This window comes from Panthera uncia, chromosome D2, assembly GCF_023721935.1.
Source record: "Panthera uncia isolate 11264 chromosome D2, Puncia_PCG_1.0, whole genome shotgun sequence".
In the NCBI taxonomy this organism is placed as follows: Eukaryota; Metazoa; Chordata; class Mammalia; order Carnivora; family Felidae; genus Panthera; species Panthera uncia.
In genome coordinates this window covers 23,906,354-23,929,069 of record NC_064818.1, presented here as the reverse complement: position 1 = coordinate 23,929,069, position 22,716 = coordinate 23,906,354, and the positions used below count along the sequence as shown (strand labels likewise).

The following is a 22,716-nucleotide window of genomic DNA, read 5'->3' as shown; positions in this document are numbered from 1 at the left end:
AAAAAAAAAAAAAAAAAAATATCCATGTCCTCTTAGCCCCCTTATATCCTGACTCCGTTTTGTCTTTAGAACATTCCACAGATCACTGACACACCTAACAGATAGATGTTTACTTTCTGCCTTTCCCTACTGGAATGTAAACTCCAGGAGGACAAAGACCTTTATTTTGTTCACTGCTGAATTCCCTGTGCCTGGCACAGATCGAGCTCAGGAGTACATGTTGACGAGTTGTTGAATGAACGTGGGCTGCACACAGCTCAGGGTGCTCCTTTTCTGTAAGGATTGCAAAAGGCTGGACACTAGACAGGAGGTGCAGACAGGGCAGGTAACATAAACTAGTCTTTTAAGAGATCTGGTTTAAAAAGGAAAAAGAGGGGCAATAAAAAAAAAAACACACAGCATGAAGCAAAAGAAAGCATGTTTACACTCTCAATGATTGAAAACTTTACCAGCAAGGTAAGATTCTCTTCAGAGAAAGCAGGAATATTTAGTGGAACCAGATCCCACAGGAGATAGAAAAGAATTACACTGGGAAGGAGAGTGAGCTTGAGACAGAGGTAGAGATGTGTCCTCCACTGGGATGGAAGGAAAGAGTGGCTTGTCGGGGAGAGGACCACAGCCAGGGCCCCGTATCTAGGGGGCAGGTCACCAACCTTTCAGGCTGGTGTGAGTGGCAAGGAGGGTGGATCTGGGGACAATGGTAAAGGTTTAGACAAGCTGTTGATCTGGATGGGAAAGGGAGCAGCCTAGGGTAGAGATGCTGCAGATCACGTGACGGAGGATGCCCTCAGCTGCTCTGGAGGTTAGATCTAGGAGGCCGCCAGCGGTCTAGGTCTAGGACAGTGCAACAAGAGGGAGACGAAGGTGACAGCTTGCTGTCAAGCAGAAATGTGACTGGAAGCGGCCCTTTGCAGAGAGGTGGGGCCAATTCTTTCCAGCCGAATGTGAGCCGAGGCTTTTGAGAAGTGGGGGTATCTCCCCCCTAGGTTCTTCCCCTTTCCTGTGGGCTGGAAGGGCAGAGAGCAGAGCAACCTTGGAGGCTGTGTGTTGAAGACAGGCAGAGCCCCCCTCCCCCCAGTTCTTGAACGACAGCAGAAGATTTGTTGCCAAAATGAACACCTAAGGTGGACTGTTATGTGAGAGAGAAATAAACTTCTATATTCCTTCAGCTGTTGCATTTTTGTTACACATTACAATTATAGCAGCTGAAACTACCTAACATGAAAGGCTGAACTCTAATCTCTGTGCAGACTGAGAAAGCAGGGCCAGAGTAGCATGAGGTTTGCATCGGTCACAGCGCCATCGGCTGCCATGCGCGACACGGTTAATGCCCTGTGGTGGTGATGGGTGATACCTCCACAGTGCCCTGAAAACAGAGAAGAGGACTGCCATGCTAAGAAATTCTGGTTGAGACACCTTCAGGGGACTCTCAGAAGGATCTGGAGGATAGGAAGGTTTGATGTTCTCATGCAGCAGATTGGAGCAGGGCCAGAGAAATACTACTTGAAATTATTTTTGTGATCCCTTGCCAAATGTGGCTCTGTCTGTGTGAATTTGGTCATTATCACCTGCACTGTCAGTACGGATGGCTTCAGCGGCAATCCCTTTCTACTTCCAGTAGACCAGTAAGTCAGACACAGAAGCTTGTTAGAGATCTGTGCAAAGATTGAAGTGGATATATTCTGAGTGGGAGGCCAAGATATCCAAAGAATGAAGCACATAAACGTCAGTGGGAATACTACATGAGAAAGGTTGTTCGATGGTCTGTTTTTGCAAACTTTGTTTTGTTTCTCGAGAATATACCTGATGCCTACTATGGTACCTGGAACAAAAAAGATGCTCAAAAATATTTAGTATGAGAATTAGTAAACTGGGCTAACTATACGCAAGACTGTAACTTCCATTTTTCCTAACTATTTGGTAATCAACTTCTTTTGAGAGCGGTCACAATGAAATGGCAGTCATATTTAAATCTTGGAACCCTTTATGCACTATATTTTTCATGACTAGAGAAATGTGAATATTTTAATTGAAAATACAATATTTATAAGTAAAAGATTCCTCAAATAGAATCTTAAAATCATTTAAGTATCAAAATGAATTTATATTCCAAGAAAATATACTCTTATAATTAGGCAAGTTCTTTTGGAGATTACGGAATCATCTGTGATGTAAAACCATAGTATCTAAAATTACATTCTGGTTTATATAGTGGATGGATCAGATTATCTTTTTTAACAAGCCAGCACTTGCTTTATTATTACTCAAAATCCATAAGGCTTATACAAAGCTTTAGCATTTCAGAAACCCAGACAGTCACGTGATGGCGTTCTTCGCTTTACTCTCTCAAAGGCATTAGAGGATATTTTAAGCCTGAGTGAACACTGTAAAATGAATATACCCATAGGCTAAATTTACTATCAAAAGACCATGCTCCATTTAATAGGTATGCATTTATCTACCCTTGATGCCAAAAGAAAAGTAGGCCTCATTTCATAATCTTTTAACATTTTTAAAGGAAACCAGTTTTTATGATTTACATTCTTAGACAATGAAATTGATTTAAATGCCCAAATAAAGCAAACAAAAAGTCAACAGCAACTGTAAAACAATCCTCATCATTTCCATCACAGAAACTGAGAGTGATGGACAGGCTCCAAATATATAGTGGGACATCATGTTCTGGGGGAAGGGATCTTGCTGTAGATTTATGAGTCAAGGCAATAGCAGTAAATGGCATATTAATTAAAAAATATTTTTCTTAAAAAATTTTTTTAATGTTTATTTTTGAGAGAGAGAGGGCACAAATGGGGGAGAGGCAAAGAGAGAGAGGGAGGCACAGAATCCAGAAGCAGACTCCAGGCTCTAAACTGTCAACACAGAGCCTGAGCTGGGGCCCGAACTCACAAACCACGAGATCATGTCCTGAGCCAAAGTTGGACACCCGACCGACTGAGCCACCTAGGTGCCCCCAAAATATTTTTCTTAAATTGTATCTTTGTATAAATTATTCTTTCTATGCTAGGACCCGTGTGATATTATAACAACAACGATGTTAACAGTAATGTATGTTAAATGATACAACTACTAAATTACACTAGCATGATAGAAAGAAAAATTATGTGATATATTAATGAGAAATATTACTCAGGGCCTTTTATAAACAAAGCCCTCTGACATGAAATAGGCATAAACTCTGATGTCAAGGTGTTCCTGCTGCCAAGAAGCTTTCATGGGAGGGATTAGTAAAAGAAGATAAGGAATAGTTGATTACCAGCATAATGTTTGATCTACCATATAACTACTACTATTTCATGTTATATTATATACTATATATTGGCTTTGTGTGAATGAAATTTCTTCAGTTCTAAAGGAGAGCCTTCCCTAACTCCACCCCCTCTAAAGGTCATATACAATCTTTGTGCACCATACTTTTTCTTTGTAGCATATCTGAGCAACGGTTTGTATAACATCTGCCCCTGTCTTCTGACTGTAACAACCAACAGGGACAGAAACCATCCTGTTCCTCATCATGTTCCCAGTACCCATGGTGAAGCAAGTACAGAGGAAGACTTTTACTTAAAAGTTTCTTAATTCTAAGGTCTGAATTGATGCAAGACTCAAACAAGTAACTCTGGACTGCAAATAGCAGTTTCTAACATCTAAAATAGTCTATTTTGTCAAAGTTGTTCTCAAAGTTATCAGAGATTAAACAATTTTCCAACATTTCTTAACTTCAGATTCTTTGAGTCATAAAGCAATTAATGCTGGTCTTTATGAAAAAATGAAAAATTATATATGCCTAATGATTTCAATTATAACCACACTAAGTAAATCCAGATCATCAAATGCTAAAATATGCTTCCCTGGGGGGGAAAAAAAAATCTTTGCTGAGTCTGAAAAGAAATAAACACTGCTGAATTTCAGACCACCCAAAGAGAACTTTATTTTCTGACCATTATTATTCACTCAAGTCAATTCACCCAAAACATTCATTCTATACCACATTTCAGAGACAACAGAGACCTTCCAATATAGAATTCTTTAGAAACAGTGTAGAGTTGAAAAGATTTCTCCCCTTTCATTAACATTATGCAATAATTTGGTTATTTCATAATGATTTTCCCCCATTAAAAACAAAAAGGAACAAAATGTGAGAAATCAATAGAAAAACTCCCTCTTTTATCCAACCCAGATGGCTCAGTTATGGGATTTTTCCCACAGCTGTGCCAAGTTAGAAGCATGCTTGAAAATAAACTAGTTGAAGTTCAATCCCAAGTGCATAGAGACCATGGCTGAAAAGAGTTCTTTTTAAAAAGATGGGGCATGTGCTCTGGGTGAATACATTAGGCTAGAATTGATTTGAGCTTCCTCAACTCTGAGGTACTTCTTCCCTCCCTGCCCCATTTAAGACTATCTTAACTTTGTACAGCTTGTCCAAACTCAGATGTTTGGGGGTTATACTTTCAGATGCTGAGGTTGCTGCAACATAGTTTACCTGCAGATTCCAGGCATCACTGCCAAAGAGCTCACAGATTATTCTTCAAGTATGAAGGACTGTAACTAGAAAGGGAAAGCTCTGTCAACGACACTGCTTTGGTCCTCCCCAGTGAGTTTTAAAAAAATTTAATATTTATTTATTTTTGAGACAGAGAGGGGGAGAGAGAGATAGAGACAGACAGACAGACAGACAGACAATGAGTGGGACAGGGGCAGAGAGAGAGGGAGACACAGAATCCGAAGCAGGCTGTAGGCTCTGAGCTGACAGCACAGGGCCTGACACGGGGCTCAAACTCATGAACCATGAGATCATGACCTGAGCTGAAGTCGGACGCTTAATCGGCTGAGCCACCCAGGAGCCCCGCTCCCCAGTGATTTTGAATCACAGAAGCCCGGTGTATCTCATCCCTGACCTCAGCAGTTTGAGGAACATGAAAGAAAGCAAAAGTGCAAAAATGTTTAAAAACTAACTGATAATTAATTTAAAAGGAGTGTTGGAAAGAAGACATAAAAAGCAGGATCTGCTTATGGGAACTGTTCCTGGGAGCAGACTTTAGGAAGAAATGACCTCTCGGTCCAAAATAACTCTCCATCCACACTGGCTGAGAATTCAGAATTTGCTTTGTTATGCTGTTGAAAGTATTATTGATTTATTTGGAATAATAAATATTTTTGAGAAAGACAGTTCCCTTCTACCAGAACCACTTCTGAACCCTTCTACAGAACCCTTCTACCAGAACCACACAGAATTTCTCAGGATTTTAGCATGGGAAAGAGCATATCCAGATAGGAGTGACATGTGCTCATTTTAACACTAAATTGTCACTCTACCTTCTTCTTTCCCTTAGTGTTCCCAAAGTCTTGGCCCATCATGTTTCCTACTTGAGGTATTCCCAAGGTATTCCATTTCTTAGGCACCTCGGTACCCCCATTCCATCTACCTTCACACAGACAATTCCATCGTACTATTTCTATGAGTGAACCAACCGAGCTACTAAATGGTATGCTCCTTTGTCCAGGTGACAGACAGGTTGATGACTGAGCTAGAAAATGAAGATTTTCATTCTTTAGGTAAGATATGCTCTTTTATATACAACATGTAGCTTTATAGTCTAGGCTCTACAGCATATTATTTTTTTAATAAAAAATTTATTTTTTAAATTTTTAAATTTAAAAAATATCAAAATTTAATAAAAATAAAAAAAATTATTTATTTTTAAAGTTTATTTTTTGAGAGAGAGAGAGCGTGAGCAGGGGAGGGTCAGACAGAGAGGGAGAGAGAGGGTCCCAAGCAGGCTCCACGCTGTCAGCACAGAGCTGGATGTGGGGCTTGAACTCACAAACTGTGAGATCATGCCCTGAGCCGAAATCAAGAGTCAGACACTCAACCAACTGAGCCACTCAGGTGCCCCACTGACAGTATACTTTAAATGTACAATAATCATTCAAAGAGTGAGAACCAGCCTTTATACCACATGGGATAACACAGTGTTCTTGAGAAACAAAGACTGGTAGGAAAAAAAAACCAGGAAGAATAAATCTGTCACGACTGAAAATGAACCTACGATATCAAATTACTTTCCTTCAAAAACATGTGCAATCAACCTCACCTAGAGGACTGAAGTTCACATTTGGATGAATGTAGAGAGACAAGTGACAGGTCACAGGATACTTGGGGTAAGAAAGGGCTGGCTCAGTGCCAGAATGCAAGACAGCATGAAGGACCTAGGTAAACACAGTGGGAGGAATGAAGAGGCTGGAGTAAGGTACAGAAATTTCACTGATGTAGAAAATTTTGTTTATGGTCAGCCCTACAACACGGAAACTAGGAGAAAGTCTAATTCAATATCCTTACCCCGATAATTGTATTGTATGGTTAATTTTGTTAAAATATTATTTTTCTATAGTATGTTCCAAGTTGTTAATCAATCCATGTACATACAGATGTTTCTAAAACAAACTATTTGCTATTTAGTGTCCATATGCATATATAAACTTATAGTAAAAAAGTACAACGTGGTAACTATTCACTTTTCACAATAAGATACCTCTTAATTATTTTCACCTTGGTTGTAGATAAAAATTCCTTGGGAATTAAAAAAAAAATTATTTAGATTCTAGGCCTCATCATTACCATGCCCAGAGAGAGGGCAGACAGTAATTTAAAAGACAAGAGGGTTTTGGGGTGCCTGGATGGTTCAGTTGGTTGAGCGGCCGACTCTTGATTTCGGCTCGGGTCAAGATCCCAGGGTTGTGGGACTGACCCCTGCATCAGGCTCCGTGCTGAGTGTGGAGCCTGCTTCAGATTCTCTCTCTCTGCCTGCTTAAGATTCTGTCTCTCTTTCGCTCTCTCTCTCTCAGTCTCTCTCTCTCTCTTTCCCTGCTCCCTCACCCCCTGACAGCCCCTCTCTCCTGCTTGTACTCTCTAAAAAAAAAACACTTTAAATTAAAAAAAAATAAAATAAAAGACAAAAGTGTTTTTGATATGTAATCAGAGGTGAGAATGTGCCCAAAGTCTTGCTATTTGAACTGTGGTATATACACAAGTCGTATTGGCATCACCTGGAAGCCTGATAGAAATGCAGAATTTTAAGCCCAGGGCAGACCTATTCGATCAGAATCTGTGTTCCAACAAGATCCCAGGGGGATTCCTATGTGCCTTAAAGTTGGAGAAGAGCTGTAGCAGGAGAATTCTCTGACAATATCACCTAGGGGAAGGTGGGTGTCATTCATGAAGAGAATGTAAGAAGAGTCTTGGGTTTGGAGAAAAGATGATGAACTCAGTTTTGTGTGATAATTTATTCAATGTGGACAGTTAAAATGTACTCCTATTTTCATAACACTGTTTAGGTACACCATCATTTAAAGAAAAAGCTCAAAAAATGAAGAAGCTGAACCTTTAGCCCACCTCTCAGAGGCACTGTTTATAACTTAGAGTAAATTCTCCTGGCAGAGCAGCCTACAGGCTCTTCTACACTGAAGAGGTTCTGTGAGGAATGTCCCTGTTGTCTACCCATCACCAGAACCCAGAGTTATTTGGACAATGACCACTTGGTGCAGACTCCTCCCTCTCCCAAGAAGGAAGTGCCCTTAGATTCTCTTTCTTAGGGTAAATCTAAATCTGCCTCCTACAGGGAAAAGGTAAGAATGTTGACTTAGTAGGCTGAAATTACATACAAACATCATATCAATGGTAGAAACTTCTCTTGGTGGCTCCAATAATTGATTTTGACAATCATCGTAAGAAAAGATATACCATACTAAAACAGAAGTGTTAAAACTTCATTTAAAAGATGCCTTTTGACAACAACAGATGTTGGCAAGGATATGGAGACAGAGGATCTCTTTTGCATTGTTGGTGGGAATGCAAGCTGGTGCAGCCACTCTGGAAAACAGTATGGAGGTTCCTCAAAAAACCAAAAATAGAACTACCTACGACCCAGCAATTGCACTACTAGGCATTTATCCAAGGGATACAGGTGTGCTGTTTCGCAGGGACACATGCACCCCCATGTTTATAGCAGCACTATCAACAATAGCCAAAGTATGGAAAGAGCCCAAATGTCTATTGATGGATGAATGGATAAAGAAGATGTGGTATATATATATAATGGAGTATTACTTGGCAATCAAAAAGAATGAAATCTTGCCATTTGCAACTACATGGATGGAACTGGAGGGTATTATGCTAAGTGAAATTAGTCAGTCAGAGAAAGACAACTATCATATGACTTCACTCATATGAGGACTTTAAGAGGCAAAACAGATGAACATAAGTGAAGGGAAACAAAAATAATATAAAAACAGGGAGGGGGACAAAACAGAAGACACTCATAACTATGGAGAACAAAGTGAGGGTTGCTGGAGGGGTTGTGGGAGGGGGCATGGGCTAAATGGGTAAGGGGCACTAAGGAATCTCCTCCTGAAATCATTGTTGCACTATATGCTAACTAATTTGGAGGTAAATTTTAAAAAATAAAAAATAAAGTTAAAAAAAAAGATGCCTTTTGAGGGGTACTTGGGTGGCTCAGTTGGTTAAGTGTCTGACTCTTGGTTTTGGCTCAGGTCATGATCTCACATTTCATGATCTCATGGTTCACGGGTTCGAGCACTGAGTTGGGCTCTGTGCTAATGGTGCAGAGCCTGCCTGGGATTCACTCTCTCTGCCCCTTCCCTGCTCTCTCTTTCCAGAAATAAATAAACTTAAAAAAAGCTAAAAGAAAAATAAGATGTGCCTCTTGGAAACCTTTCAAAGTTAATGTAATATTTTAAAATAAGACTATTCAACTCCACCGATTTTTGTGACTTTTTCTGTCCGGCAGAAAAAGACAAATACCATAGGATTTCACACATATGTGGAATTTAAGAAACAAAACAAATCAGCATAGGGAAAAAAGGAGAGAGGCAAACCAAGAAACAGATTCTTAACTATAGAGAAGAAACTGATAGCTATCGGAGGGGAGGTGGGTGGGGGATGGGTGATTCAGGAGGGCACTTGTGATGAGCACCGGATGATGTATGGAAGTGCTGAATCACTGGGTCATATACCTGCAGCTAATAGTACACTGTGTATTAACTGGAATTTTAATAAAAACATTAAAAAAAGATGTCTATTGGAAACCTTCGTAAGTTAATACAATATTTTAAAGTAAAATTACTCAAGTCAGTCTATTTTTGTGACTTTTCAAGACCTTTTGAAGTTTGCTTTCCCATGTTACCTACCGAGTTTGGATCTGTGGTTTAAAAAAAAGAAAAGGAATCACTCTATATTCATTCTGATAGCCAAAAGATAGGCAAAATTTCATATATTTGAACTTTAAAAAAATTTATTTATTTTTGAGAGAGGGGGAGAGAGAGAGAGAAAGAGAGAGAGAGAGACAGAGCATGAGCAGGGGAGGGGTTAGAGAGAGAGGGAGACACAGAATCTGAAGCAGGCTCCAGGCTCTGAGCTGTCAGCACAGAGCCTGACACAGGGCTTGAACCCATAAACCATGAGATCATGACCTGAGACAAAGTCAGATGCTTAACTAACTGAACCACTGAGGTGTCCCAAAATTTCATATATTTGTATAATTAGATATACTTTAAATTTTTTGTAGTCTTTCAAAAGAACTTCATGTTTTTACAATTCTATTATATTTCTGAAGTAACATTTCTCATGAGCTTTTAAAATTACATGAGGTTTGGGGAAAGATTTAATTTTTCTAACTTAGCTAAATCTTAGGGAACAGTTCTAGCTTTTATATTTTTAGGAGGACCTTTCACAGTGTGGTGGTGATCTGGCTGACAATCTCATTATTACACCTGTGGTTGGGAAAGCACTGTATTTCTAAAATTATGTTATGGAAAGACGAGGTCCATATCTAAACATATCAGAGGTAGATCCTGGTGCTGTGTAAAAGGGAAAATTTCTCTGGAAAAATATTGTCAACTTTAGCTGAAAAGGCAAAAGCTTAGGTATATTTTATCAGAGAAGATTCTATTTTCTAAAAATAAAAAATTTTTAATAAAAATATAAAATTTAATAAAATTTTTAAACATTTTTTTGGTTTGTTTTAGAGACAGAGAGTGAGTGAACGTGCATATGTGAGCAGGGGAGGGGCAGAGAGAGAGGAAGAGAATCTCAGGCAGGTTCCACACCCAGCACAGAGCCCAATGTGGGGCTTGATCTCATGACCATGAGAAATCAAGAGTTGGATGCTTACCCAACTGAGCCACCCAGGAGCCCCAATAAAAAATTTTAAATGAGAATTTTTAGGTAGTTTATTATTTTTAAATTTTAATTTAGCATTGCTTGCTTATATCTTTTCTGATTTCTCATTGTGTCAATCCCTCTACTATTCTTCTCCCTACTTTAACTATTTCAAGTGTTTACCTTATTAGACTTACTTAAGGGAACAACTCTTCCTTTAATTCCCTCAATTTTGTTTTTTATTTGTATTTCTGCTTTTTTATTGCTTTGCTTGTTCTACTTCCTTTACAGATTATTTTATTTTGGTATTTTTTCTTGCTTTGCGAGTGTAGTGTTTCATTTTCTTCCTTTTTAAAATATAGGCTCTTTCCTTTTTTAAAAATGTTTATTTTTAAAAGAGAAAGAGTGTGGGCAGGGGAGGGGCAGAGAGAGTGCAGGGTTGGGGGGAACGGGGGGGGGGGGGGGGGAAAGACCTGAAAGGGGAGTGAGCCCCATGTGGGGCTTGAACTCATGAACCATGAGATCATGACCCGAGGCGAAGTTGGACGCTTAACTGACTGAGCCACCCAGGCGCCCCTAAAATACAGGCTTTCAAAGTGATTCAGAATATAAATTGTAATATGAATTACTGTCATTTTTATTTTTGAATTCATCTAGTACCGCACTTCTGATTTTCCCTTGTACTCAGTTGTTATTTCTTCTTTTTGTAACTTACTGGAGGTTTCTTCACAGCAGAGAGGTTATGGGGTGTGAGTAGATAAGGGGGGGGGAAAGCAGAACACTGGCAGCCTCTGAACACGTTCTCCCCACACTGAGGGTGGTGGCAGTCCTTTCTGGCTGCTGTAGCTTTTCGGATTTTAAGCTGTTCCATCACGGGATTAGGGTGGAGGTGGCTAGGCCTCCCTCCAATTTACTACTTAACAACATTTCCTTTAATGGAAACAACGGTTTCTGTCCCTGTTTTTAAAAAGTCTATTTCCATTGGCACTACAGTTGGTAAAATTCTTCCTAGACATTAGCAAAAGCCCAAGTTAGCCTCTTAGGTTTGAATGTTACTGTGTGGTTTTTTTTTTTTTTTTTTTCCCTTTGTGCATGTTTTCCAAAGCATTTGCACGGGAAGTTAGTAAAGGTAAGACTGCTGCAGTTGGCCGGCTGCATCTTAGCATGAAAACTGTGGGGATGCTTCTGAATTACTTCATAAAAGGTCAAGGGGTGCTCTAATTCACATTCTAAAATTTTATTTTATTTTATTTTAAAAGTTTATTTATTTATTTAGTGAGAGAGAGAGACAGAGAGAGAGACAGAGAGAACAACAATCGGGGGAAGGGCAGAAAGAGCGGGAGACACAGAATCCGAAGCAGGCTCCAGGCTCTGAGCTGTCAGCACAGAGCCAGACATGGGGCTCACTCACTAACCATGAGATCATGACCTGAGCTGAAGTTGGAGCTTAACCAACTGAGCCACACAGGCGCCCCTCACATTCTAAAATTTCAGAAAAAAACCGTGCTAGGTGTTCATTAAACACCCTCCCCAAGTAAATAACCTTATTTAAATTTAACACTTGTTTCCTAAAGTGGATCCACTGTAATGGTCATGAGATGATCATGAAGAAATCATTTCTAGAAAACATAAGGAAGATATAAGTCACTTAATTATAACAGCATCAATTACTTCAGCAGTGAAGTTACATACTGATATGTATTATACATACAATATGTAAACTTGGCACATCAAGAATTAGGTTTATAAAACCATATTCGTCACCCGCTTTACTTTAAGTAAAAGTAAGTAGGTTTAGTTCATTAAAGGATAATAAACTGTCCCAAGTGACTTTATTCAACTGTCCTAAGTGAAAATTGTGATTTTTATGTATCAATACATGATTTACAAACCATATAACTCAAGACATGATACACACGGATTCCCTATATGTCAGTTAAAATTAAACTTCAAAATTGTTGTCAAAGATCTAAAACAAATGGTATCTATTACTACTTTAAATCTGTCTTCTATGTGAGCACATTTAAAAACCAACAATAATGGTTTATTTCATGGTAAGTTATATTTGATATCACAGTATATTTCAACCAGAAGTGTTCCACTCACACAGTCAATTTGGGAATCTGGGTAAAGATTGATAAACTGCACATAAACATTTAATTGCATCCTTACCACAAATCTCACTAAAACAACAGTAAACGTGATTTTTTTAAAAAAAGACAAGTCCAGAAAAATGAAGAAAAGAAGACAGCAATCCGAATTTTGGGGAGGTAAGAAGGAAGTGGAAGAGGAACACCTGAGTTAGGAGGCCTGAGAAAATTGGATATTAAGCTGACAGTGGGAAAGTTGAGAAGCAATCCAACTTTACACCGCAGAGCTCCCCAAAGGCTCAAGAACTGGTGACACAATCCTTGGTCACGAGGGCAAAAGCCAGGAAGTATGGCTGTTAAGTCTGCCTGAGGAGCAGGTAGGCTCCCAGATGCCCTCCCCTTTTCGCGGTCAGGCGATGCCCCTCCTTCCTCCCACAGGAACCTTGCGGCTGATTCTCTGGGAAGAGTCAAAGGGCCTCTGGATTTGCAAATCTCTGGCACAGTTGAGAGTAGGCATTAAGTTCTAGTTTATAAATTAAATATTGAGAGCCCCCAACCCTTAGTCTCTCACCGGAACGCTAGAAACCAAGTAGCTTTCAGAATGGAAGAATCTTGTCTGAAGACTCTGACATGAGAGAAAATATCTAAACATACAGACACTGATCATTTTCCCAGGAAAACAGTTGTAATGGTTTGAACTGTGTCTCCCTCAGAAAGATATGTTGAAGTCTCTTACAGACTGACCCGTGATTCCCCCAAATTGATATGTTGAAGCCATAACCCCCAAGGTGACTGTATTTGGAAACAGGGCCTTTATGGAGGTAACTAAGATTAAATGAGGTCATAAAGGGGCCCTAATTTGATAGAACTGGTGTCCTTATAAGAAAGAACTCACCAGAGCTTTCTTAACACAGGCATCCAGAAAAGGCCACGTGAGGACACAGAGAGAAGATGGCTGTCTACAAGCCAGGAAGAGCCTTTACCCCAAATCAACCCTGATGGCCCCCTAATCTTGGACTTTCAGCCTCCACAACTGTGAGAAAATAAATTTGTGTTGTTTAAGCTACTCACTGTGTGGTATTTTGTGACGGCAGCCTGAGCTAATACAAAGTTCTTACCCCCAGTACCTCAAAATGTGACATCATTTGGAAATAGGGCCAATGCAGATGTAATTGGTGAAGATGAAGTCATGCTGGGGTATAGTGGGCCCTGAATCGAATATGCTTGGCTCCTTGTAAGAAGGAGAGAAGAGACTGATACACAGACACAAGAGGAGAACGCCATGTGACAACAGAGACAGAGACCAAAGTGCTGCACCTGGAAGGTAAGGAATGCCAAGGACTTCTGGCAACCACCAGAAGCTGCAAACAGGCAAAAAAGGATTCTCCTCAGGGTGCCTGGGGGGCTCAGTCGGTTAAACATCCAACTCTTGGTTTCGGCCCAGGTCATCATGATCTTGCAGTTAGTTTGTGAGTTCAAGACCTGTGTTGGGCTCTGTGCTGACAGAGAGCCTGCATGGGATTCGCTCTCTGCCTCTCTCTCTATCCCTTCCCCCTCCCAAAATAAATTATTTAAATAAACTTAAAAGAAAAGAAATGAAAAGAAAAGAAAAAAGAAAAGAAAAGGATTTTCCTCAACAGGTTTCAGAAGGAATTGGCCCTGTCCACATCTTGATTACGCACTTCTAACCTCTAGAACTGTGAGACAATATATTTCTGTTTTTTTAAGCCACTTGGTTTGTGGTACAACCGGGAACACTGGGAACAAATACAGCTGCCTTGTCAGATCACCCTACAATAAAGATGACATTCAGCAAGCCTCTTCGTGGGTGCAGGCCTTGTAACCAGCTTTTGATTATCATACTCAAATGTGAGTGGAGGACCAAATATTATCCAACATTTGGGAAAATCATGCATGAGAGACAGAGGCTCAAACAAACAAAAACCAGAAGTCAAAGGAGAGACTATGCAGAAAGAACATATCTAAAAAAACCCCCATTTTTCATATACATAGACAAAAAGAAAGTTATTTTAAACAACATAAGGATAGAACACTATAGGAAAAGGAACATTCAGAAAATAAAAAGAGCTCTTAGAAGTTAAACACACAGAGACAGAAATTAAAGATTAACTAAAGGGTTAGAAGATGACATTGAGAAACTCATAAAATAGAACAAAAAGTGACAGGAAAGAGAAGAAAAAAGATCAGATAATTAGATAATTGGTCCAAGTAGCTTTACAACTGAATAAATGGAATCCCAGACAGAACAAACAGTGAAAACAAAGCAGAGAAAATCGATAAAGAAATAAATTTTAACCAAATTTCCCAGAGCTGAAGGACAAAGGATTTCCCAAGTTAAAAGGGGAGGATTTAGCAAAATCTACCACAATCGATTCACACCAAGGCACATAATCATGAAATTTTAAACCTAAATTTTCCACACATGGAAAAGATCTCACAAGCCGGTGAGAATCAGAATGGCTTCAGACTCTCCACAGCAACACTACAGGCTAAAAGGCAATGGAGAAATGTCTTCAAAATTCTGAAGGAAAATTATTTCCAATCTGGCATCTCAAAAAATTTGTCTTTCACACAGTCTTCTCCAGAAGGATGTACTTCATTAAAATGAGGAAGTAAACTTAAAAAGGAGGAAAACAGGAGATTAAGAAATCTGAGGATCTAAAACAAGAGCTAGTCTGGAATATCCACTGGATGATAATACACTGAGAAGAAATCCACACAACTGCTGCAGAGTTCAGGTGCAAATGTGCAATAATAGAGAATCCCACATAAGTGAAAAACCAACCAACCAAACAACAAACCAGAAAACAAGACAATGAATAACAAGCAGGGAAAACAAACCACTGTGCAGGAAAAAAAATGGTAATGATAGGATACCACAGAGACCAAATGCAAATAGTGTTTCTATCATGAAAAATCCTATACAACAGGTACTATTCTATGTCAGGTACTGATTTGAATGCTTTATGTTCATTAACTCATGTAATTCTCACCACCACCTGAGGAGCTAAGTACTATAACAGTTCTCATGTTACAGATGAGGAAACTGAGGCACAGAAAAGTCAGATAACTTGTACAATGACATAGCTAGTAACAGATAGGACTGGGATGTTAACCCTGGCAGCCTGGTTCTAGGTGCTGTGTTCTTTATTTGTTTAGTCTATTGCTTCTTTCTTTCTAACTTAGCCTACGTAATGCAAATACTGAATACTGATCCAATACAAATTACACTGTAATGACCCTGGGAGGCTATAATGGACAGGGAAATATGCATGTGTATAGTTATATGTGATAACTACTATTAATCATCCTTAATGATAGCAAGAAGTCAACTGATAATGCCCATCTGAAAAATTAAGAAATGGTAATATAAGCATGTCATTTAGATATGGAAATAAATACTAAAGGATTCAGCTAGAAGAGCTGAAAGTAGTTGCCTCTAGAGAGAAATGGGGATGGGGAAGGTGGGGAATTGTTCTTTTCATAATAAGCCTTAGAAACTATTTGATTTTTAAAATTTAAATAATTACAGCTTTGATAAAAACAAAAGCTAAATTAAAAGTAGATCAAAGTGGAAAATAAACAAATAAACATGTGGTCTAACAAGACTAATTTTCAAAAATTCCATCTCAATCAGTGGGTTAACCTTTACACTTCCCAAATTAAAACCCTTGAATCAAATGAGTATTTTTAATCCAAAATATGAAAAGATGGCTGGGGAACACTTCTTGACAATAAAAAAAAAAGTACTTTATTGCATTTTTTCCCTTCTATATCCACTCTAAAACTAGTAAATAACTTCAGATTTTACCAATTGACAAGAACTATAAAGCTAGTATGTGGTATATTTGTTCATTTTCATATCACCCAAGTATTTAGGAAAAATTAGGTCACTTTCAAAACCAAGTCAATAGGGTTTTAGAGGGCTAGCTCCTTTTTTTTTTTTTAATGAGTTTATTTATTTATCTTGAGAGAGAAAATGGATGTGTGAGTGGGGGAGGAGCAGAGAGAGAGGAAGAGAGAGAGAATCCCAAGTAGGCTCTGCAATGTCAGTGCAGAGCCTGATGCGGGGCTCGAACCCTGAACCATGAGATCATGACCTGTGTTGAAGTCAGACTCTTAGCTGACTGAGCCTTCCAGGCATCCGTAGAGGGCTACTTCTAAGCCTTTAAAAGAGTAATCTCCCAGAATTTTCCCTGTTCTTTGTTCTTGCTCACAGTAAATCTCTGTGATCAGACCAAATGTCTGATTTTGATTTTTAAGTGCTGTTAGCCAATCTTTTCATTGCCACGTTCTCCAACATTCTTAGAATAAGAACACGGTTTCCTAGAAAAGCTACAGCAATTACACACGACTTGGAAATAAACACTCTATTTTCAAGTCACGAGATGGTATAAGCCTAAAAAAATTTGCAAAACCATACTAATTCTTCAGTAAGTTTACATTTCAATTACTGCAAGGCTGAAAGACTTTAAGTAGGCCATATCAGCCACACTATACAGGAAATTATATCCTAGGAAAGCTCTGTTTTAAAAATAGGCAAAGGAAGAAAGGAAGGTTGCCAAAATACACAGCACTTTCCATTTGTTTTGATTTGAGCACAGCATCTGTTTTATCAGGTGCAATCTACTGTTTGTAGGCTTAAGGGGAATGGTAGTAGTTAGGGTGGAAAGAAGTAAATTAATCTAAAATGTTTGCTTTCTGAAAACAATTTTGAAGTAGATATCAGTGGAATTTAGGTAACAACGAAATACCACAAAGACACTGAGCTTTGGGTTAAGTCAGACTGGACTGTGTACTCCTTAACCCAGCAGAATCAAAGCTGAGAACCTAGACTAATCCCCTTAAGAAATGTACATGTTCTTCAACTCTTCTTCCTTTTCTTAATCATTCATTCACTCATTCATTTAAAAAATACTGAGTACCTATTATACATACCATGTACTGTTCTAGGTAGGGAAATGTATCAGTTAACAAAACAACCAAACTCCATTAACAAAACAACCAAACTCTATGGAGCTGTTTCTGGTGGGGAGGACAAATACACATACAAATAATATAATATCAGATAATATAAAAGGCTATTAAAATATAATAGGGAAATATGAAGGTTAACTTTACTAAGAAATTACCATATGCAAAACAAAATCAATTAGGATGGGATCACTATATAGGAAAACTTTCTGAGAACAGAGTTCTAATAAAACTGTTATAATCAAAGTTTAAAGTAAGGCTAGGTGAGACTCAGCAAGATAATAATATTCAAACATTTTGTCAAAAGTAAATTTAGGTTTGGGCACCTGGGTGGCTCAGTGGGTTAAGTTTCCAACTCATGATTTTGGCTCAGGTCATGATCTCGAGGTTTGTGAGACTGAGCTCTGCGATGGGCCCAGCACAGAGCGTGGAACCTGCTTGGGATTCTCCCCCTCCGTCTGTCTTGTCCTCACTTGTGCAGGCACGTGCATGCACCCTCTCAAATTAATAAACTGAAAACAAAACAAAACAAAAAACCCAAAAAACAACTAAATTTAGGTTGGAAATAGTTACCTGCCAACCCTTTCAAAACCTAATTTCATCTTTAGCCGTTCTGATCATAGTTGATTTCGATATGTAAGAGTCCTGCCCTAAGTACTGGTTAAACAGCCTCATTGCCCTTCTTTGAAAATATCCTTATTTTTGTGGCTCCTGGAGGTCTACTTTGGAAGCACATCCACTGGCTGGTTGTGAAAACTGTTTTACAACCTAGAATCCTCACCTACTTTTGGTAGAAGAGACAGAATGAAATATTTGTAACAACATATCCAATCTGGTATGATTCCTGCCTTAATGTTCCATGTTACCCTGGGTAAGTCAATTTATTTCTCCGAGACTGTAACATCAAAACATTCTCCCTGACTTTCTTTCTTTCTTTCTTTTCTTTCTTCCTTCCTTCCTCCCTCTCTCTCTCTCTCTCTCTCTCTCTCTCTCTCTCTCTCTCTCTTTCTTTCTTTCTTTCTTTCTTTCTTTTTGAAGTGAGGACCAGTGAGATATTATGGTATGCAGAAAAATGTCTCCCTACCCCAAAGATGTCCATGTCCTACCTAATTCCTAAAACCTGTGAGTATGTTACATGGTAAAGGAGTAATCAGGCTGCAGATGGAATTCAGGTTGCTAATCAGCTGACCCTAAGATGCGGAGAAGATCGTGGGTTACTCAGGTGGTCCCAAGGTAACCATAAGCATTCCTGTAAGTGGAATTGGGAGGCAGAAGAGAGAACTAGAGGGATGGAAATGTGTGAAGTTTCAGCTCAACGTTTCTGGCTTTGAAGCTGAGGAATAGAACCATTAGCCAAGGATGCAGGCAGCCTGTAGAAGCTAGAAAAGGTAAGGTAAAAGATTTTCCCTTAGAGACTCCAGAAAGAGTACAGCCCTGTAAATCCATTTCAGATTTCTGTTCCCTAGGATGGTAAGAGAATAAATACATTTGGGTTGGTTTAAGCCAGTAAGTATTTGGCATTTTGTTATAGTAGCTATTGCAAACAATAATATATAAAAGTATTTTTGAAATTGGTAGGAAATCATATAAATGCAAATGTTTTAATATGATATCTCAGCTTGGTCTCTCTAGCAGCCTTGATGGCAGTCAACTTGGTCACCACGTCTTCCGAGTTGTAGCACATTTCCTTGTCAAAAGCAAATGCCCTGCCTTCTGTTTCAATGCCTTACCATTTTTGCTTTTAGCGTTTTCATTTGTGGAGAGTTGATTACCATGTAATTATCAAACCAATTGCCTTTCTACTTCCCTAGTTTTTCCATCAGTTTCAATAAGAATGTTACTGGATTCTCGTCCAAAGGTTATCTTTAACTTATGAAGTAGAATTAAAATTTCAGGGTTAGAACCATTCTTATTCATCCCAAATTTATAGAATAATACAGGAATAAAAATCTGAGTGTTTATTAAGGATTCAAACACAGAAACCCATGTTTTTAAGTCTCTAAAAGATAATACTAACAAAGTTAAAGTGACACATAGTAAGAAATGGATTGGGGTGCCTGGGTGGCTCAGTTGGATAAGTGTCTGACTTCAGCTCAGGTCATGATATCATGGTTCATGGGTTCGAGCCCCGTGTTGGGCTCTGTGCTGACAGCTCAGGGCCTGGATCCTGCTTCCGAGTCTGTGTATCCCTCCCTCTCTCTCTCTCTGCCCTTCTCCTGCTCGTACTCTGTCTCTCTCTCTCTCCCCAAAAATAAACAAATATTAAAAAAAAATTAAAAAAATAAAGAAATGAATTAATATTTTATAATGGTTCTTAGGCTAATCCCTAAACACCATCTTTTCTGTTCTTTTAGCATTAGTTTATAAATGACAGGCCTATTATAATTTATTATAACTTACATACTTTATTTATAGCTTTGTATATTTATTTATAATTTATTATACCTTCATATTTCTTACTGTTACCTCCTTTTTATTTTAGGGCATGGTATCTGTGTGCCCACTGATATCTTTGTATCACTAGAGCTTCTCATATAAACTTCATTTTCAATTTGTACTTATTTCTTTTCCCAACAAAATCACCCAGATTTGGAGGGAAGACAGGAGTATACCGTAAGCACAGAAATATACACAAAGACACACAGAGGCACACAAGTTCTTATCCTGGGTTTATAATACTTTATAGGTGAAAAAATGGGCACAAAGTTGAGAAAATTCACCCTGTGTTTAAACTGTAGAGCTAATCAGATTTAGAAAAAAAGATCTCCTTTAATAACAGTATGACAAACATTCCAAATGAGGAGGAATGTATTGGCTGGTAGAGTTGACCCTTGAACAACACAGGTTTGAACTGTGTAGGTCCATTTACCCATAAATTTGTTTTACAGGCCTATTAACGTATTTTCTCTTCCCTATGATTTTTCTTAACCTCTTTTCTCTACCTTACTTTTCTCTTTTCAATGTTTATTTTTGCAAGAGAGGTGGGGGAGGGTCAGAGAGAGAGGGAGACACAGAATCTGAAGCAGGCTCTAGGCTCCCAGCTGTCAGCACAGAGCCAGATGCGGGGCTTGAATGCAGGGACCACGAGGTCGTGACCTGAGATGAAGTCGGACGCTTATCTGACTGAGCCACCCAGGTGCCCCTCTAGTTTACTTTTAATATAGTACATAATACACATACATGTGTTTACCTTATGGGTAAGGCTTCTGATCAACAGTAGGCAATTAATAGTTAAGTTTTGGGGGAGTTAAAAATTATACTGCTGTCCGCCAGAGCCTGCTTGGATCCTCTGTCACCCTCTCTCTCTGCCCCTCCCCTGTTCACACACTCTCTCTTTCTCTCAAAAAATAAATAAACATTAAAAAAAAAAATTATACTCAGATTTTCCACTGCAGGGGAGGGGGAGGTTGGTGGCTCTAACCCCTGTGCTGTTCAAGGGTCAACTGTAGAGTCTGATTTAAGAAGAAAAAAGACTGCTATTGTCAGCAGTGATAAGACATCTGTATACTTAAATGAATTAAAAAGTGGCAAACCAGTTATGAAAAAAGGAAAAGGTTTGGAGTAAGAAAGAACTGTGTTCTCAGTGTACCTATAAATTCACAAGGCTAAAAACCAGACAGCCCCCTAACTTCTTATACTGGAACTGAGACAAAATGAGTAAGAGATCCAATTACTCACTGGATCATACACTTATTTAAATACCAACTGACAGTGAACTTTTTTCGAAACTCCACTTTGGAATTGTATTCAAAATTATTTTTAAAAGACTAACTTCATTAAACTCATATTCATGTAATATTTTTAACCAGAAACAGTATCCCAGCTATTTCTAAAATAATGATTTTCTGGTCTTGTATATCACAGATACATTAAATTAGAATCAATCACTCATAAAACTATACTTACATATTCCTTCACGTTTTTTGTTTTCACAGCTTTGTACGAATAATATGCAGGATAAAGCATTCCAAACACCAACCTAAAAGTAAAAAGAATGAGAGACTAATCACATACAACAATGCTTTTGACAGCTCATGAAAATTTCACCTAATAGTAAAGCAGAAACTACATAGGGAATATGCAATAATATAAATTTGTGTAAATGCATATTTGTGCAGACTAAATCCGCTCAGAAAGCAAAGTAAAAATACTTTTGTAACGAAAAGAGGATTTCAATATTCTAGGTATAGTATCATGGGAAAATCACCTTTAAAAAAAATTTCTCTTTGTATACTTGAAACTAATAACACTGTTAATTATATTTGAATTTTATTTTTTAATTTTTACTTATTAAAAAAATTTTTTTAAATGTTTATTCATTTTTTGATAGAGACAGACAGAGCGTGAGTGGGGGAGGGGCAGAGAGAGAGGGAGACACAGAATCCGAAGCAGGCTCCAGGCTCTGAGCTGTCAGAACAGAGCCCGACGTGGGGCTCGAACTCACGGACTGTGAGATCATGACCTGAGCTGAAGTCAGACGCCTAACCGACTGAGCCATCCAGGGGCCCCTATATTTGAATTTTAAAATAAAACCTTTTTCATCACAAAAAATATGATTCCTCGAACATTTGGAAAAGGTAGAAAATCACCAAAAATAAAAATTGTCCCAACTCTCCCAGATATAACTGCAGGCAACATTTTACTGTATGCAATCCTACTTTTTATCCACATGTAACATTCCCAAAATCTAAATATAACATGTATGTACACGCACAACCTGTAATACAAAAGTGTCCTTTACTCCATGATTTTGAGAAGCACTGGCTTCTAATTATCAATACTTGATATATTACAACATGCATTAAAATAGCTCTCTGTAAACATTTATAAAATACCTAAATCATTAACAGGACTTAATGCCATCTGTGAAGACTATTTCACCAAATCCCAGACCCAACAGATATGTACAATCACACATAAAATGAAAGAATAGACATAGAGGTAGCATAACAGTATATATATGGTTTACAGTTGGCATTTTCATGTGACACATCATGGGATTTTTTTGCCCCCAAATAAATATTCTATAGTGTGTATTCTTTTTTTTTTTTTTTAATTTTTAATTACATTTATTTATTTTTGAGAGACAGAGTGAGACAGAGCACGAGCGAGGGAGGAGCCAAGAGAGAGGGAGACACATACTCTGAAGCAGGCTCCAGGCTCTGAGCTGTCAGCACAGAGCCCTATGCAGGGCTCGAACCCACAAACTGCGAGATCATGACCTGAGCCGAAGTCAGACTCTTAACCAACTGAGCCACTCAGGCACCCCTAAATTGTTTTGAATTTTAGAATGTGTCAGGATTAATCACTTTGCCTTTAGCATATTCTAGATTGTATTTTTTAAGGTAAGTGATTTCCAAAACAGGTATTTTCTCATATATAGTAAGGATTTGGTGCTAGTTTATACAACGCATATAGGTGCTTTACCTTTATTTTTTA

At 38.5% G+C, this 22,716-nt stretch overlaps 1 protein-coding gene across 1 annotated transcript in view; it reads right to left on the bottom strand.

The window, feature by feature from the left end:
- The window catches only part of REEP3 (receptor accessory protein 3), a 97,255-nt gene that overhangs the window by 34,979 nt on the left and 39,560 nt on the right, over nt 1-22,716 (bottom strand). Inside the window, exon 2 of the mRNA XM_049646147.1 lies at nt 21,184-21,256. Coding sequence (XP_049502104.1) covers nt 21,184-21,256 — 73 coding nt within the window. The remainder of the gene's footprint in view (nt 1-21,183; nt 21,257-22,716) is intronic.